This window comes from Tympanuchus pallidicinctus, unplaced genomic scaffold, assembly GCF_026119805.1.
Source record: "Tympanuchus pallidicinctus isolate F22 unplaced genomic scaffold, pur_lepc_1.0 scaffold2, whole genome shotgun sequence".
Taxonomy (NCBI): domain Eukaryota; kingdom Metazoa; phylum Chordata; class Aves; order Galliformes; family Phasianidae; genus Tympanuchus; species Tympanuchus pallidicinctus.
This window is the reverse complement of record NW_026294721.1, coordinates 21226169-21243584: the sequence shown is the minus strand read 5'-3', so window position 1 is coordinate 21243584 and position 17416 is coordinate 21226169. Positions and strand designations below refer to the sequence as shown.

The 17416-nt window shown below is 43.9% G+C and overlaps 1 protein-coding gene across 1 annotated transcript in view; it reads right to left on the bottom strand.

Moving 5' to 3' along the window:
* Window positions 1-7778: 7778 nt before the first annotated feature.
* Window positions 7779-17416, bottom strand: part of UBE2K (ubiquitin conjugating enzyme E2 K) — a 36223-nt gene continuing 26585 nt past the window's right edge. Inside the window, exons 5-7 of the mRNA XM_052681756.1 lie at window positions 13064-13163; window positions 9495-9623; window positions 7779-9112 (exon numbers count right to left, since the gene is read on the bottom strand). Of these exons, the coding sequence (XP_052537716.1) occupies window positions 9038-9112; window positions 9495-9623; window positions 13064-13163 (304 nt within the window). The 3' untranslated portion in view covers window positions 7779-9037. The remainder of the gene's footprint in view (window positions 9113-9494; window positions 9624-13063; window positions 13164-17416) is intronic.

Genomic DNA, 17416 nt, shown 5'->3' with positions numbered 1-17416 from the left:
AATTTGTCACACCAGTGGTTTCCACAGGCTTAACTGGATGTTGCAAGGACATGCTTCATTTCACTTTGTAATATTCCTAGTCTGAGGAAGGGGTTTGGAGACTGATCTTGAGATGACTGAGTTATTCTAGGCTGGTGGTGATACTTCCTCATGGTACAACAGCATTCATGTTGGATTTCTAAGGTGTTTTTCCAGAAACCAGAGGTGAGGTGGCATTCATGTGATAGGTTTTGCTTGATTTAGACTGGAAAAGTGCAAGTAAATCCCAGGCTCCAAACTGTGTGTGTTCCTCCCAGCTATGAGGAAGTCCTGCCTCCTGTCCTTTGCTGTCATTTGGAGCATGGATCTATCCCAGCTCAAGTAGGTGGTTCTGGCTGCTCTTTGAGAACCGCGAGTACTTCATGGCTCTGGGGCTCCATCATATCTCTCTGTATAAACGCCTGATAGAAGGTAGAGAACTGGTGTCAGACTCTTCTCAGTGAGCACACAAGAGGCAGTCATGGTTTCTCTCTTACATGTAGTTGCTGCAAAGAAACAAGGAATTTTGTTCAAGTGCTTTTAAAAGATAAATAATAATATTCTTTATAATGCAGCAATGGAGCACTGGCTTGGGCTGCTCAGAGGCCGTGGGCTCTCCTCCTTGGAGATCTTCAAAAGCCACCTGGCCATGGGCCTGGGCACCCGCTCTGGTGTCCTGGATGGGTCTGGGCCAGAGGGACCCACAGGTCCCTGCCAGCCTCAGCCATGCTGTGCTCCAGTGATGTCAGCACTGGGCTCTGAGTCCTTTGAAATGATGGCAGTTCACTCCAGGCAGCATTACATGATTTTCTGATTGCACACCTCCAAGCAGGCGCCTTTCCCATTTGTTTTCTCTTCCTGCTGACCCTGTCTGGTTGGTTTTTTTGCTCATCACACGAACTCATAATTTCACTTGTTCTTCAAAACCAGTAAGTACGACGTGTGGCAGTAACATCAGGGGCTTTTTTGTATAATCTCTTTCAACCTTCAGCCACCAACCATTTGAATGCACTGACACAGCAGATACTACCAAAATCCTTTTAAGTAGGATAAGGGAGGTGGCTTTGACCTCCCTTTGAAATATATATGTATGTATATATAAAAACAATCTGTTGATTACAGTTCAGACTCACGGCAGCTTTCTTGATGTCCAAACAGTTGCAAGTGCAGAGACTCCCGGAGCTGGGGGAGGAGTGCAGAGCTGAAATGGATGGCTTCTGCTGCAGCCTGGCGTGAGCGATTCTGCAGGGCTGTGCAGCAGGCAGGGCCAGGGCCAGCAGCAGGGAGGCCAGGCACATGTGTGGCTGTAGGCTCAGAAGGAAACTGCCCCTGTCCACACCACGGGGTCACTGTTCCTAGAAGGATGAACTGACCAGCAGGCGCCGTTACAAATTCTAGATCTGGGACAGAAGCTCAGCACAGCTGAGGCTGGCAGGGACCTCTGTGTCCCTCCAGCCCAGCTGCAGCTCCAGCAGGGACACCAGAGCAGGTGCCCAGGCTCATGGCCAGGCAGCTTCTGAAGATCTCCGAGGAGAAGACACCACAGCCTCCGGGCAGTCTGTGCCAGAGCTGTCACCCACACAGCACAGAAGTGCTCCTGGTGCTCAGAGCGAACCTCCTGTGCTACATTTTGTGTCTCTTGCCCGTTGCCCTGGTACTGCACACCACTAAAAAGAACCTGGCTTCCTGCTCTTTGCACCTTTCCTTCAGGCATTTATGCATATTAATGAGATCCCCCTGAGCCTCTTCCAGGCTGAACAGTCCCAGCTCTTTACCTCTCCTCCCAGAAGAGGAGCTCCAGGCCCTTTATTAGACCCTTTCTGTCATATCCAGGCTGCTCAAGCTGTGCAGCATAGCACTGGACCAAGCACATCGGAGACACCTCACTGGAGCTGAGCAGAAGGGAAGGACCACTTCCCTTCCCCTGCTGGCAGCGCTGTGTCTAACACAGGCCAGGATGCCACTTGTCAGCAGCAAGGACATGTTACTGAGTCATGCTCAGGTTGGTGGCCACCAGGACCCCAGGTCCACTTTTAGGGAGCTGCTTCCAGCTGGATGCCCCCAGCAAGTCCTGCTGCTGTGCCTCCTTATGTGCAGCACTGTGGGTTTCTCCTTGCTGAGCAGTCACAGCTGAGGACTGCTCCCAAGTGGGAAGAGTGACAAATGATCAGTCTGAGAAACAACACTTTCCCTGTTTGTTCTTAAGAGCCATTTGGCTTTTTCTACCTCTGCACCATCTGACTTGGAGAACTGTCAGTACTTACTTTGTTCGGACATGTCTGCTTCTAAGTAGCTCTCTCTTCTGACAAGTGTGGCCTGCAGTTTGCTCCTGGGGTTTTGATGTGGTTCAGGCCAGTTAGGGACTTGAATGCGGGAGATTGCTATAAAGGGCAATGTGCATGACAAGCAGGAGCGCATCCCCAGGCCCAGCCCAGCTGTAATGTGCCTCTGGAACGTTCATACACACGCTTCATTTCACAGTCTTTGTCCCTTTAATGGTGAAAGCCATAAACAAGTCTTCATTCCATTGAAGCTGACAACTTTGGCTCATTCAAATCACTTTGGACACAGGTAAGACGCATCTCAGCCATTCCACCTTCCTGCAACGACTTGAAGGTGCAGCAGGAGTGCTCTTGCCCTGCTCCACACCCAGGGTTTGCTCTTTAGCCTCGGGGCTGGAAGAAGTATGGTAGTGGTGGCATTTCCAGTGCTATTTCTTTGCTGAGAAAGAAATGCATACCGTGAGCCCTGTGAAATGGAGCTGACCAGCTCTAGGTCTGCTTCCAGAAACAAAATTCTCCAAGCCTGACTGGCAATTCTGTGTTGAGCTGTTGCTGGTGAGGGGCTGTTGTTCCACTGGGGCTGTGTCAGGGTAGGTTAGGTTCCTGAGGCAGGCAGGGCTGTGCCCACAGGTGGGTACCATGGCTGCAGAGCCTCCCCAACCTCTCCAGCAGGCTCAGCAGGACTCCTGCAGCTCACTGCCTCGCTCCCCTTTAACACACTGCAGTAATGCCTCTCCCAGCCCAGCAGCAAAGAGAGCAGCTGCTCTGGCAGTAATGCAGGGAGGAAGGGACCTGGGCAGGGCAAACGAGGTGCTTGCCAGCATCATCCTCCTGCCCCACTGTAAGTGGATTGCATTGTGAGCCACTTCTCCCCCTTCACCACCATAGCTCTCATTTTCCCCTCACAATTCCAGCTGCTCTTCATTTGTTCATTTGGCTAAAACCCACCTAAAATCCTCACGTATTTCACCACAAAGCAGCTACCAAGTGAAACAATGTAATTTATTTGACATTACACCAGACATGGGTACTCCAGCCCCAAACTTGGCCTTAAAACAATTTTAAATCCTGGACTTGCTGCACAGGCATTACCAGAGTTACCCAGCTGAGGGCTAAAATTTGCCAGCATTACAGCTGCCGAAACACAGTTAAATACAGGAGAACTGAACCAAACAGCTGTGATCACGATCAAAGCCTCGCTTCATGGTCACACCATCCCTGCACAGCAACACCACGCGGTGCACAGCCCGCTAACCCAGCTCCAGGCTGTATTTCATCAAGTATCCTCTGTCAGCTCCCACTGAGCAGAAGGCAGCTTTCAGACCACCCTGTTCCGTTCAGCAACCACTGACCCAAGCCCCACAGCCTCTGCCCGAGCCCTCCCCCAGCTGCAGGACAGCACTGGGAGCTCAGCAAGAGCCATCGCCTCCCTGCAGAGAAGTGCCGCACACCGTGCTTGGAAATGCACAGCTACGAGATCAGCGGCAGCGGGAAACAAAGGCTGCTTCCTCTCTTCCTTCACACACAGCCTACACCGCTTGTTCTCAAGGAGGCACCGCGTGTGCTCTGTGAGGCAGCCTCAGCCAAAACCACGCTTTCACTACACAGATTAAATGTGCACCATTTCTCCCTTTTCCACGAGCATTAGGACAGAGCCCAGCTGCTCTCACTGCTGACACAGAGGCAGCGCACTGGGGAACACGAGAACCATCTGAAATACCAGAAATAAAATGAAAACTGCTTTCAGGGAAACATGCATTTATTAAGCATTCCCAGTGAAAAGAAATCAACATCTTTTCAAATGTGTGTTTATTTAAAAAATCATTTGTGTACAAAAGTGTTTGTGTTTTTATTTTCAAGACAAAAAACACTGATGCTGCATCCCAGCCCCCCCCCACTCCATTACAGGCAGGCTGATGCACAGGAGCCCACCTCCTACCAAGCTTTTATCAGACTTTTTAATATATTTTTTTAGGGTTTTAAGTTTTGTTTTGGTTTGGTTTTTTTTGTGTTTTTTTTTTCTTTTTTTTTTTTAAGAAAAGTCAGAATTTCAGATGGAAAAGTGAAAAGCAGGGTTCTTCCACAGCTGACATCAGCGTTATGAGGGCAGCCTGCTCCAGCCACCCCCCAGCAGCAGCAGTGGGCAGATACAGCATTTTCACAGTACATTTCCTCAGCTGTTGAGTCACGTCTCCCAGCTGACACCAGCAAGGAGAGGCTCAGCGCCACAAGCAGCCGGCCAGAGTTTGATGCCTACGAAGCAGGTAACAGCAGAGAAGGAACATCACAGTACAGGGCAAACGAGTTCTAAGATTTTGCTGAATGAGAGCAGATCTGAAAAGATGAGTTGCTAACTCCAGGGCACTGCAGCTGGTACAACCGAGCAAGAAGCAAAATGCATTGAGGACAGCTGGGCTGATGTGGCTACAGCTGAACCAGCTGAGGATGCAGCACCAGCAGAAGAGCGAGCTGTGTGCAGCCACTGATGGCTTCAGAATAGATCAGAAAATGAGCAAGAGGGAAGAAACAGCTGCTTCTTCACCTAGCCATAGGAGAAGGCTCTGACTAGAAAATGAGGAGAATTCATAGCAAACCACCTGCACGGCCTTCCCAGGCAAAGCCCGAGGCACTCGGTGAGCACCCTGGCTTCCTGCTGCAGCTGAGCAATGCAATGGATGGCACGATGAAGGGCGTTCTCAGCTCATCAAGTCCTACGAGCACAGCACAAGTGAGCAGCTAGATGTTTGGATCAACTTCTGCCATCAACAAATAGGGCAGGACAGAACACCTGACCTTCCTGAGGCTGCATATAAGCAGACACGAAACCAAACTAGCACTGCTCAGGTGGTTATCCTTTTCCCCTTTGGGCAAGCCTCCAACACTAAGCCAGCTTTTATTGGTATTTAGGAAGGAAGCAAGGGACGTGCACACAGTCAAGCTTCTTCCCCTCACTCTGAAAACAGAACATTTCACATTAGGAGATGCAGTAAACAAGAACTCTTGCTTGAAACTACGTTTCAGGTTTGATTTTCCCCCTCCCATAAATCAGCACTCCATAGGCTTTCAAGTACCCAGACTGATTCACAGCTTCAATTTGCATAGTTCGAGTGTTTGTTGCCCACACCACCCCCTACAGGCTTGGTATCACCAGGGAAGCTCCTTCCTGCCTATTTAATTCTTCTTTTATTCTGATCTGAAAGAAGACGGACAGACAATATTCCTAGTGCGTTAGCACCCAGCCCCACGCTACCTCCTGGGCCAGGCACAGCACAGCGCCCAGCTGGCACGAGGCTCACCAGAAAGCTGCTCACTCATACCCAGTTCTGCGCTGCTGCCTTGGCACGCTTTTTGCTGCCAAAGGGAAGCTTGGAACACGCAGGAGTAGCACCGCAGGCCAGAACTTTCTGGAAGGATCCATCGCTAAGCTTTGTCCAAGAGGTCCCAGTTGGTCACAGCAGGAGCGCAACTCCCTCACAGACACGATGGAGAAAGCTGCGAGTTTGGCAAGGGGGAGCAGAGGCCAGAGATGGAGAGTTTGGCACTCACAGGAAAACGGAGGCTTTTGGCAACACAAAGGGACATTCCTTTATCTCTATGCAAAATTACACTTTGCTTTTTGAAGAAGTGGATGAGACAGGAGCTGCTGGTTCCCCACCAACCACTTTGCCAGATGAACATTAAAACGTTGAGCACTGAGATCTCACGCTCTGGAAATCTGTATGCTCCATTAGCAACGCCTTGTTAAGAAAAACTGGGCCATCTTTTACACTTCAGAATAACTGTTTCAAGCTGCTTTCTTAAATACTGAAGGAAGACAACATGAGATTCATTGTACTCGGCAAGCAACTGTCCCCACAGTTCACAAAAATTCATTTTAAGCAAGCAGAAAATGTGAGCCCAAGCCTGAAGCAGCGAGCGGTGTGGCAGCTCTGCACTGGCAATGTGTGGGGCCCACAACATGGCGCCGCTCACGCAGATGGCACGACTACACTGTGTGCAAACTCAGCGAGCTGAATGCTGATAGTAAACTCCCTGGGGCTCAGCCCCAGCTGCAGCTGAACCAACCTCGAACAACCTTATTCCTGTATTCAACTCTGATAACTAACGAGAAGACAAAACCACTCCTTAGGAAAGACTAACATGAGAACTTGAGAACTTCAGCCCACCAATGTCTCCCTAATGTCAGCTCTCCTTCCCAGCTCAGGCCTTGAGAAGACGCCCTCTGCCAGCACCTGAGCCAGCATCAAAGTATCTCTGCTGTAAAGCACGTGGGGATGGAGGGCAAAAAATAGCATCCAACACCTACACGTAAGGGAAAGGGAAGACAAGTGTTCTTGTACGGAGACAACAGTGAGGTAACTTCACAAGAGAAACAGAACTTAACAGGGTGTTGTTTCAGTGGTGACCGTGACCACCTCAAAACCACTTCCACTCTTCTTCCCTCCCCATCTTCCTTTACGCACAGTTCAGGAAATGTGGGTACCTCTGGACACGTGCTTTCAGTGGGCGCTCTTAGGAGACCGATCTCATCCAAAGACACGCAGAAGCCCCTGACAGAAGTTTTATATCCCTTGACAACAATTTCAGAGTTTCTTCTTTTGATGAATAGCAGCGAAGAGCAAGGGAAAGCAGTCAGCAATTTATAATTACCACCAGGATAAAACAACACAACAGAAAAGGCGTTGACGTAATCAAGTTTTTACCCTGTACAACAGAAAAAACAGCAATCTGAGGTTAACACTAGCGGCGTTCTGCCAGTTTCCTACCGTCCCTGGTTCTCACCTAGCAAACCAGCTGAACAGTAGCAGCTTCTTGTTTAAAAAAATAAATAAATATAAAGAAAGACAAAACAATTTGTTTCCTTTGGCATCTTCGAGAATGATTTACACTAACTGAAGAAAATCCAAGAAAAGCGATCACCGACTACACCTCAAAAAGCAGTATGTATGAGACTAAGCAAATGCATTTAGTATTGCACTGATATGAGCTAGAAGTATTTACTGTCTGTGCCCCCCAAGTATTTTAAGCTGGGACACATGGGACAGAAGAGTTCAGAGCACACCCCCGAAGAGTTGGGTCTGTACAGCTCTACTTCCTGGTTCTGTTCCACAGCTGTGCTCCAGACACTGATCAGGTGCAGCGCTCCTGATCTCATCTTGTACAACTTCTAAACAAACCTCTACGAAGAGTGAAACTATTTCAGCCTGCACTTCACAGTCCAAGAGAAACCCCAACCAGACGTCCCTCCCCACATCCCACCCCATTAATGCACTCTTCAGGAGAAGAAACAGTTGTGGAAAAATGCCTTACGTGGTACAGCACTGACAATCCCCACCCTATTCTCAGCATTTCTCTGAACGTCCTTGTCAGATATATTCTCAAAAGTTAGCATCGTATTCATAAAGACAGCAGAGCTCTCTTTAAATAGATGTACTAGTGTTTGAAGTTGCAAAACTAATAATTTTCAAGCTTTTGCACTCAGGATGAAATGTCATTTTAATACGAATAAGACGACTGACTGTATGTACAAGCCAAGGTAAGTTTCAGTTCTCGTTTATCAGAAACATCAATCCAAAAGAAAGCTAAATTGAGAACAAACTTCTATGTGCATTTGAAGTATGTACAGTAAAAACACCAACACAGCCTCCATGTGTCAACTAGAGAAAAACGCAAGCAAGGATGAGTTTTCAAGTACCTGGAAAGCAATCCTTAAACTGAAGCCCAAAATAAAGCTAGGAAACTGCTGCAAAAACAGCTGATTGCATCATATCAAGCACTCAAAAGAAAATATAATTCTCAGTATGCCAGAGAATTAGCTTTTTCCTCCTTCAAATCCAGTGAAGTCATATTACCCAAGATATATTGAAGAACATTTTACATCCATTTAAGACAAAAAGAAAAAAAAAAGAAAAGAAAACCAGCTCCATTCTTGTGCTATATCAAGGCATACTAAACCCTTACTAGTGTGTAGAAAATACGATGGATGAAAATCACTGATAATTCAAAATATGTTCTTCATAGGCGAGCCTAGACTACCATACATGGCACACAATACCAACAGAATGAAGAATCATCTAGGGAGGGTTCTTAGCTGTATGACATAAGGGAGAAGAGAATCCGGTTCCCCAGTTAATAAGCTACGAAGAAAAAGGTTCTGAACAGGTCACCATTTGGAACTTTGGGAAATCTTTTAAAGTCTTTCAGGAAAACAGGAACACTCGAGTATTTAAATGGTGCTCTCTTCAGCGCCCCTACCTAATACGTCTATTAAGTACAAGCATGCAAATATAGGTCAATCCACAGGCACATAGGATCCATGTTAAGAACAGTAAGATAGCTGTGATGAGCAGCACCAACAATTTTGATGACTAACACTCAAAAATGTGGCTTTCTGAATTACTAAATCAAAATCCTGAAGAAAGTTCCTGCTAGTTTTCGTCACACTGCTAAACACGAAAGTAGGCATGTTTTCCCCCCCCTTATTTTAGCTGAGCTCAAAGAATTTTTACAATATTTAGTAAGAAAAAAATTAAAGTATTTCCCCTTTTTAAATTTACACAGACGTTTAATTAGCTTTATTTACAGAGCGGTTTTTCAGTCTCCAATCGTGCCTAGATAGCATCATCAGGCAAGAGTGCCAGTTTTAAAAGAGAATCTATATAGAATCCTAAAAATAACAGATGGTGATGCTCCTCCGAAGGGGCAAGCTGGACAACCGAAGCAGCTCTCTACATGGTTCAGTTACTCAGGAGTAATTCTGTTGCAGTCTCTACATCCCATGATTTTGAAGACAAGGCCACTATTACTGCATTCTGCAATGAGAAAACAAACAGTAAGGTAAACAGGTAACAGCAACATTTCCAGTGCGTGAGCCTGCAACTGAGAAATGAAATTTATGTTGGTTCTTCACCCAAGTCTTAACTAATCATTTTCAGAAAGGTTATTTCAAAAAGGGCGAGGGAACTTCAGATTTACTAGTTTATTCTTTCACTAACAACGAAGCATCTCAGAACTCCAACTGCAGCCAAACCGTATGACTGACCCTCCAAATTGAACAGAAATGGCCAGTTTTACTTCAACGTCTGAATGGCTCCCTATATTGCCTAACTGCTTGCCCCACTCCTACTGGAAAACATTCAAGTTACCTATCATAGAACGGCTTGGGTTGGAAGGGAACCTCATGGATATACTTACCCTATCAAAGCCCATAGCACAAAGGTTTTCTATTTTTCTGGTGTATTCTGGACTAGAAACTGGTGCTCCAGCATACACATGTGCCCAAAGTCGAGCTGTCTGTTTAAACATTTCTGGATTTTGTTTGTACTATACAAAAGAAAGAGAGGGGAGAATGGGAAGTTAAGTCAACTCAACGGTCCAACCAAAGAGTACGATGATGCAGCAGGTTCCATTCCCAATCCTCTCTGTAACATCTTCAACACTATTTCAATCCTATTTCACACTGATCCAACTCAAGTTTTTGAAACAATGCGTGGAGGTGAGCATTACATGTAGCTGAAGCTTATGCAAGCATTCAATTGGATGCGTTTGCCTTTGTGAAATGACGCACTACAGGTGTGAGTACAATCCAGTGCTAGCTCTGCCAACACAACGCTCTCGACTGCAGCGACCAGGAAGGAGTGCAGCGCTGTATTTGGCACAGCTACCAAACGTTTCTGCTCAGCGCAGCAAAGCATGAGCTGCTCCCACGTCAGCAACTGGTGAATGTATGCATTGTGCTGAACTTTTGTGTATTTCTCTCATCACTGAAGTGACGCCTGGTTTTGCACACTGCAAGGACTTTGCATTTCAGGGAGGGCTGACTCTTACTACATGCCCTCCTACTCAAAATACGGATGTAAGGGCAGCTTGTTACCATGAGAAAGGGCTGAAAAACCAGGTGAATGTGTAAGAAACTAGAAATTGCAACTCTCTGCAAGCTACTGTTAATCAGACAATAACATTTAAATACACTGCATAATTTTATTTTGCACCAATCTTGTCACTAGCAGGTTTTTCAGCAAACAACACAATGACCATTGTAAGAGCTTTTGCCCTGTGCCAGGAACTCAAAAGCCAGGAAAGTGGGTCATCTGTCATGAACTGTATACAACAAAGCAAGACGACAGCTTCCTGTTCCAGCAACCTTCATCTAGAAAATCAAGTTTTAAATCTCCATAACCATACACTGCCTTTATTCAAACCATATTTTTTTTCCTTAATCATTCCTCCTGAAAAAGTTTTTCCATCCTTACCTATATAATAAATATTAGCACTAAGATGATGTGACAAGATACAGGAAAATGCACGATTTTAGAGTCATTTTAAGGACAGAAACACAACCAACTATCATTCTAGTATTTTATCCATACATCTAAACAATCATACCTGCAAAGTACTGTCCAAGTCAGTACTTCTTACATTTCATTTCACTTTTCCTACAGCACAGTCCCAAATTCAGCTGCATTATGAGCTGTGTACACCTCCTGCTAACTCTGTTCCCCACGAAGAACCCCACATAGTCACTGACTATTAATGGTGTTAAAACAGAGAAGATAACCTACTGGTAGAAATAAGTTACATAAACAGTGCTCTCTAATACATTTTTAATCTTTACAACTAAAGAAGTGAGGAAGCAGTAAGGGTAGCATCAGTAACATCCCCAAACAATTCTGTCTTAAGAAAACTTCCTATTCTATGTTTTAAGGATTTGAAAACATTGGCAGATCTAATAAGCAACAAGCTGAAGTGGAAAGAATTTAAGTTGTGTTCGCATAACTGCATTTTATTCAGAACTAGCTTTCAGTTTCCTATAAGTAGAACTCCTTTTTTTAGTAATCTGGCTTCTCACTGAACTGAGAAGCACACAAGAATCTCTTACTGATGTCTCTGTATTGGGAGTCACAGTCAATTATGCTGCTGTACTTAAAAAACCAGCTGTAACCAGTCAAGTATGATGAAGTAGTTTTGGCACCGGACAGCATCTGAAGATGGCAGGTACCTGAAACCACTGCCATTATCTGAGCAGGAGTAGAACACTGTGTTCACTCTGAGATTCAGCCAAAACATGCGTAGGAAAATACCTCCCTGTACCTCATCTAACAAATAATTACGTAAATTAGCAAAGTAAAACAAAGATGAGCACACAGGATAAATAATTCCTTATTAGATTTTGTTTTCAAGAAGATTTTTGGGGATAGTGGAGGGGAACAATAGGATGGGACAAGACAAGTGACCTGGAAAAAACAAAGACCGTGCACCATTATGTGGAAGAACTGGATGTTAACCTTCACCTCTCTCAGAGGAATTATAACAACTTTCTACTTACACACGTGTGTAACTAAAGGCCAACCTGCCGGCACAGCAGATTGGCCCTTCACATAGATATCTGTAGGGGACAAACTGAATCTTCCCCACACCAGCCGTGCCACAGTCCCACCTGACACCCCCAAAGACCACCTGGAAAACTGCAATCCAGAGTCCAGAGAGTTTCATGAAGTTTTCTATCTGAGGGAGAACAATTTCCAGCTGAAGTGTTTCTATGAGATTGTTGGAATTTTACTTTCAGCAGCAGAATAGGAAGCTCTATTTTTGTTCTTTGTGAAAAAGGAAAATGTAAAACAGCTTTTCCACCAATGGACAAAATGAGTTTCCTCTGTTCTCCACGTTTCCCTCTAAAACCAGACAGCTTTGATAAACTGATTAACTATCACCCTACATAGACTAGAGTTTAGGAGAAGGGAGTACACGCTTCTTACCCTTTCCTGGAGCGTGCTGACTTACAGGAGATACAGATGAGATTGATGCTGGAAGAACTTTTTACTTGCTTGAGTTTTTTTTGTTACTGAAATATAACCTTATTATCAGCCAAATGCAAAGCAAAGCCTTCTCTCTCTCTCCCTCTCTCTCTCCCCCCCCATCCCCCCAAAGAAAAAAGGAAAGATACATGCATACTTGGGATTTTGCTGAAAACTGTCAAATGATTGAAGCCATAGAAAGATTGTTCCCATCTTTAATCAACATTTTAAATAGCACCAGCTATTTTTTTTTAATAAATTGTTGCTACTGTCTGAAGAACAACAAACCTTGCTGATTACATTAGAATTCTATTAATACGTATTTGACTAAAATAGTTAACCCAAGTACTGGCAAAGGTAAAACACAGAATGCTCCATGTAGATTAAACGTGTCTCACGAATAGTGACTTGCAGCATTTAATCCTAAGATTTTTGTTTTTAACAAATCAACACTCAGCAGTATTCATACTAATCTAGAAGAGGAGCTACAGGCCAATTCAAATCCAATAAATAAATAGCTCCAGAATAAAAACAAATGTTTGTGTAAGTCTTAGATTTTCACAGAATCATAGAAAGGCCTGTGGTGAAAAGAACCGTAATGATCATCTGGTTTCAACCCCCTTGCTATGTGCAGGGTCACCAACCACCAGACCAGGCAGGCTGGAAGGAAAGTTTAAAAGGAAAGTTAAGTTGGAATCCATTTTACTATGCATAGTTACCTCCTGACATTTCTTACAAGCTAAATAAGGAACCAAGAAACAAATACATCTTTTCACACTGCACAGTAACTGCTATTTACTTTGGAATCCAGAGAGTAAAGAACAAAACACTGTAGTAACTCACACCTACTGTAAAGCAGTTTTCAAATAGATGATTGAAAAATCTTTACTGACTGACCTTATTCCAAACTCAGTTCGAGTTAATGAAGGTTACAGAAATGTTAGCAATTCAGTCAACTCAGCTTCTTACCTGGTTTGCCACTACTGCGTCTTGCGGATCGTCTGGTTCTGCAGCAGCCAACAATGCTTGCAGAGATAACAACACTGTTCTTAGAGTCATTGCTGCTGCCCTGAAATTAGAATTTGAAAATGACTTTACCAAATCCCACACCTGTAGACACCTCTGCTGCTACAGTCATAAAACAAGGGATATGAGGATATATAGAGATATTTTAAATCTGGAAGTTAGAACCTTCAACTAGTACAGGTTAGAGGTAGTAAAACACAGTTTAATTGAAGTGAGTTTTTAAATGGGGACGTGATCATTAACGATGCTCTAAGTATGTGGAAAAGAACTCTTGACCTACACAATTGATCTTACCCACATCACAGAATTCATTTCACTTGCTCAAAAAAAGAAGTTAGCTTGAAGTTTGTGTTGTCCTTCCTTACTACCCATAACAGCACCTTACTCAATCTCTGGGTACCAAACTGTCAGCCAACGTGTGCTCCCTCTGCTGGCACTCTTTATAAGAAAATAGCATATACAGAAACAGTGACCTTTATTTAAAATTCTTATACCAGATAAGGAATTTTACATTTGACATCTTTTGCATTGCATCACTTTACATTCCTTCCCCCTAAAGAAGTTAACCATTTACATAGTGAATCACTACCACAACAAAAAAAGGTTGGACAATTACAGAACCATGCAGCTGAAGGTAGTCTCCCAACTTTGTCTCATTTCAACATGATACACTACTGACAGTTCCAACCAGTCGTCCCGGTTTCAGCTGGGATACAATTCCAGACAGTGTAAGAAAACGTTTCTGTAGAAACGATGGTGCTCTAAAGGCATTTAATGGCTTCTCTGAAAGACACTTGTTGAAGAGAACGTGGCTCTGGAGTCTAAACCATCCATCTCCTAAGAGTTCATCATTTACCTTCATCTCAACGTCTATCGAGAATAAGAGACTTCAATTGCTTTTAAAAGGGAAAACCAGGCATGTATCTAAAGTCAATCATCACTCAGAAAAGAGGTATCAAATCATTATTTGCATGTTAATCTGTAGAGTTGTAACATTTCAAATGTACAGTTTCAATAGATTTTGATCATGAACACCATCTCTGATCTACCATTCCAGCTGGCACACGTTGGCAGCCACATCAGGACCCTGCTGTGCTGAGCGGTTCAGCAGACTCAGTTGTTGCGCTGCTGGCACAGACAGATCTTCAAGGTAATACACAAAACTATTCAACCTTGTACTAGTGGAAAAATGCAACATTTTAGATTTGAGTTAGACAGTTACAATACATTAAATGCTAAAGGAACGTTGTGGAGAAAAGCATAATCAATCAACACAAGTATCAATTAACAGAAAGTAGCTTCTCCTTTTCTGGAAGGCTGGAAGTCAGGGCAGCAAGTTTGTTAGAATGGTAGAGAGGAATTTCATCTGTTGGTCCAGATAGCATTGCTGTCTGTTTCTTTTTGTATTTCCAGCATCAGATTTCAGAAGCTTGGCTGTTTTCCAGTACTGACGCGCTGTCTCGAGGTACGGCAGAGTGCATCTATGCTGCACTCTGTGTCACGTAAGGGGTCAGAGGTACGTCTGTGACACTCGAGTATTGTACTCCTAGCTGTACACACTAAGGCTTTCCTCCTATGTTGCTAGCCAGTCCAATTAGGCATTCTTCCCTAATTATGTCAAATTCTTAAATATTTTTCTTAGAAAGTTAAGTTAAAAAAAACCCACAACTTGATAATCACTGAGATTTCACAGTGTAATGTTCCACATCAAAATGCAAGTGAGAAGAAGCATCCCATGTGCTAGAGCTTTTAATTAGCACACATTGTCTCATTCCAACTGCTACATCAGTTTCAAGTCCCCTCAAGCACTCAGCTTCATACACTTAACTCTTCAAAACATAACCCAAAAAAACTGAAAAGCCCTAACAGTTTTACAAGATCTGTATTCTAAGAAATCAAGTATTTCAGCTTCCTAGCTGAATGCTTCTTTAAATTATAAAGCTGGGGATTAACTAGAAGGATGCTTGATCCAATAAGAACACCTAGTTACTGAAACGCAGCCTCAGCTGCATGAAGAGATCCTAGCTAACTCAGTAAACTGCATACAAACCATCTTGCTTTTCCATAGCTAAATCACACACACCAGAAGACTGACCCTGAATAACAGAGTTGAAGTGTTTTTGCATTACACGCACCTGTGCTATTTTCATAGAATCATAGAATCACCAAGGTTACAAAAGACCTAAAAGATCACCCAGTCCAACCATTCACCTATTCCCAATAGCTCCTACTAAACCATGTCCCTCAACACAACATCCAGTCTTTCCTTGAACACCCCCAGGCTCGGTGACTCCACCACCTCCCTGGGCAGTCCGTTCCAGTGCCTGACCACCCTTTCTGAAAAGTAATACTTCCTCATGTCCAGCCTGAATCTCCCCTGCCGTAGCTTGAAGCCATTCCCCCTGGTCCTATCACTAATGACACAAGAGAAGAGGCCGACCCCCAGCTCACTACAGCCTCCCTTCAGGAAGTTATAGAGAGCAATGAGGTCTCCCCTGAGCCTCCTCTTCTCCAGGCTGAACATTCCCAGCTCCTTCAGCCTCTCCTCATATGGCCTGTGTTCCAGACCCCTCACCAGCTTTGTTGCCCTCCTTTGAACACGTTCCAGGGCCTCCATATCTTTCTTGCAGTGAGGGGCCCAAAACTGGACACAGTACTCGAGGTGCGGCCTCACCAGTGCTGAATACAGGGGAATTTTACTCTTACAATCTTCCTCTTCTCTGCCATCTTGAAATCAATCTGCCCAACACATACATTGCTGGCACAACCCACAGGATAACTGCTAATGTTAAATGACTCTTGATGCAATGTACTGACTTCTCTGGCACCCAGGTGTCAACGGACCACCAAACTTTCTCACCTTTCTAAGCTCAAATGGATGTAACCACTTCCATCTTCTTGCAGGGAATTTCAGAAGCTACCACAGCCACTACACATGCTATTAACCCAAGGTCCTCAGTTATGTTGTTTTATTACAATGTCTAGGATTATTTGTTTTGGGGAGAGACACTTCACATGAACTATCAGCAAGTGTAACGGACACCGCAATTACACTGTCACCAAAAAAAGCTCTTCCAAACTGTCTCACAGAAATCCTTCTACTTCAGGTGTTTGAAAATACTACCATTACTTAAACTGGACTACACAGGGCTCGTGGAGTTCTGACCACACGCGCTGCTTTTACAAGCAATTTACTTTCATTTACACTGTACCTTCTAGGAGCAGAAAGAACAGCACAGCAGGGGCACAACCAAGAACAAGAGGTGCCTTGGAGTCCCAGCATGGCTCCTGCTGGCTCTGCCTGTCCAGACTCATCTCTTGTTTGTAGACTGATATGAAGCATCTTGGGACCTGAACTTCTGACACTCCAAGTTCAAAAGTAAAAGTCCAAGTTCTTCATCTCATGCATAAGACAGCCTTCATTTGACACAAGCACCGGAAGAAATATTTCTAAGTTATAATAGAAAACCAGCTACAGTTTTAGCTTTTAATAGTGTAAAAATACACACACACTTTTTTTTTTTTTTTTTAATGGAAGGAAAATCAGGTTTGTGGTTAAAGGCAAAAAAAAAAATATCTGACATTTACTGTAACTACCATATACTCAACATTTCCTACCTTTAGGACATGAATTAGCTTTCCTGATCAAAAGGCCAAAAGTCTTTTTATTTTCTACGTAGATGAGGCTTAATTTTTTCAGAAGCAAATTAAGATTCCCAGAAGAAATTGGAAAGACAGCTAAAAATAGATTCTCATTCTCCAATTTCCTTAAAAAAAAAAGAAAAAAAGAAAAAAAAAAAGCCATCTTCTTTCTTCCTATTGCCTACTTCTGGGATAATAAAGTGAACAGAAATGACTGCTCAGAATTACATTCACAGATGTCAGAAAAAAGCAGCAGGACCTGTTCCTCATCAGCAAAAAGCAGAAACAAGTGTCATCATCAGTTCTGGAGAAAAGCAGGCTGAGAGTGGCACAGAACAAACAAACAAGAACACACCCAGCATCACCTCCCCAGAAGCTGGACAAGAATGTGCTGCAAGGAAAGTTGAGGATTTTCTTTAAAACCAACTTCCAAAAGAAAGAGGTTTTCCACATTTTCCAGTGTCCATCAGCAGCCTATTTTTCAGGAATACAATTTTGAACAAAATACTTTGAACTCTTCTCATACCTGAAGCTCATTTTCAGGTGTGGATTTATAACTCAACCAATCATCAAGTTGAAGCAATTCCCTTTAGCAATGGAAGCTGCAAGTTCGGGTTTTAACTCCCTCCCCTCCTCTTTGCCAGAGGCAGAGTA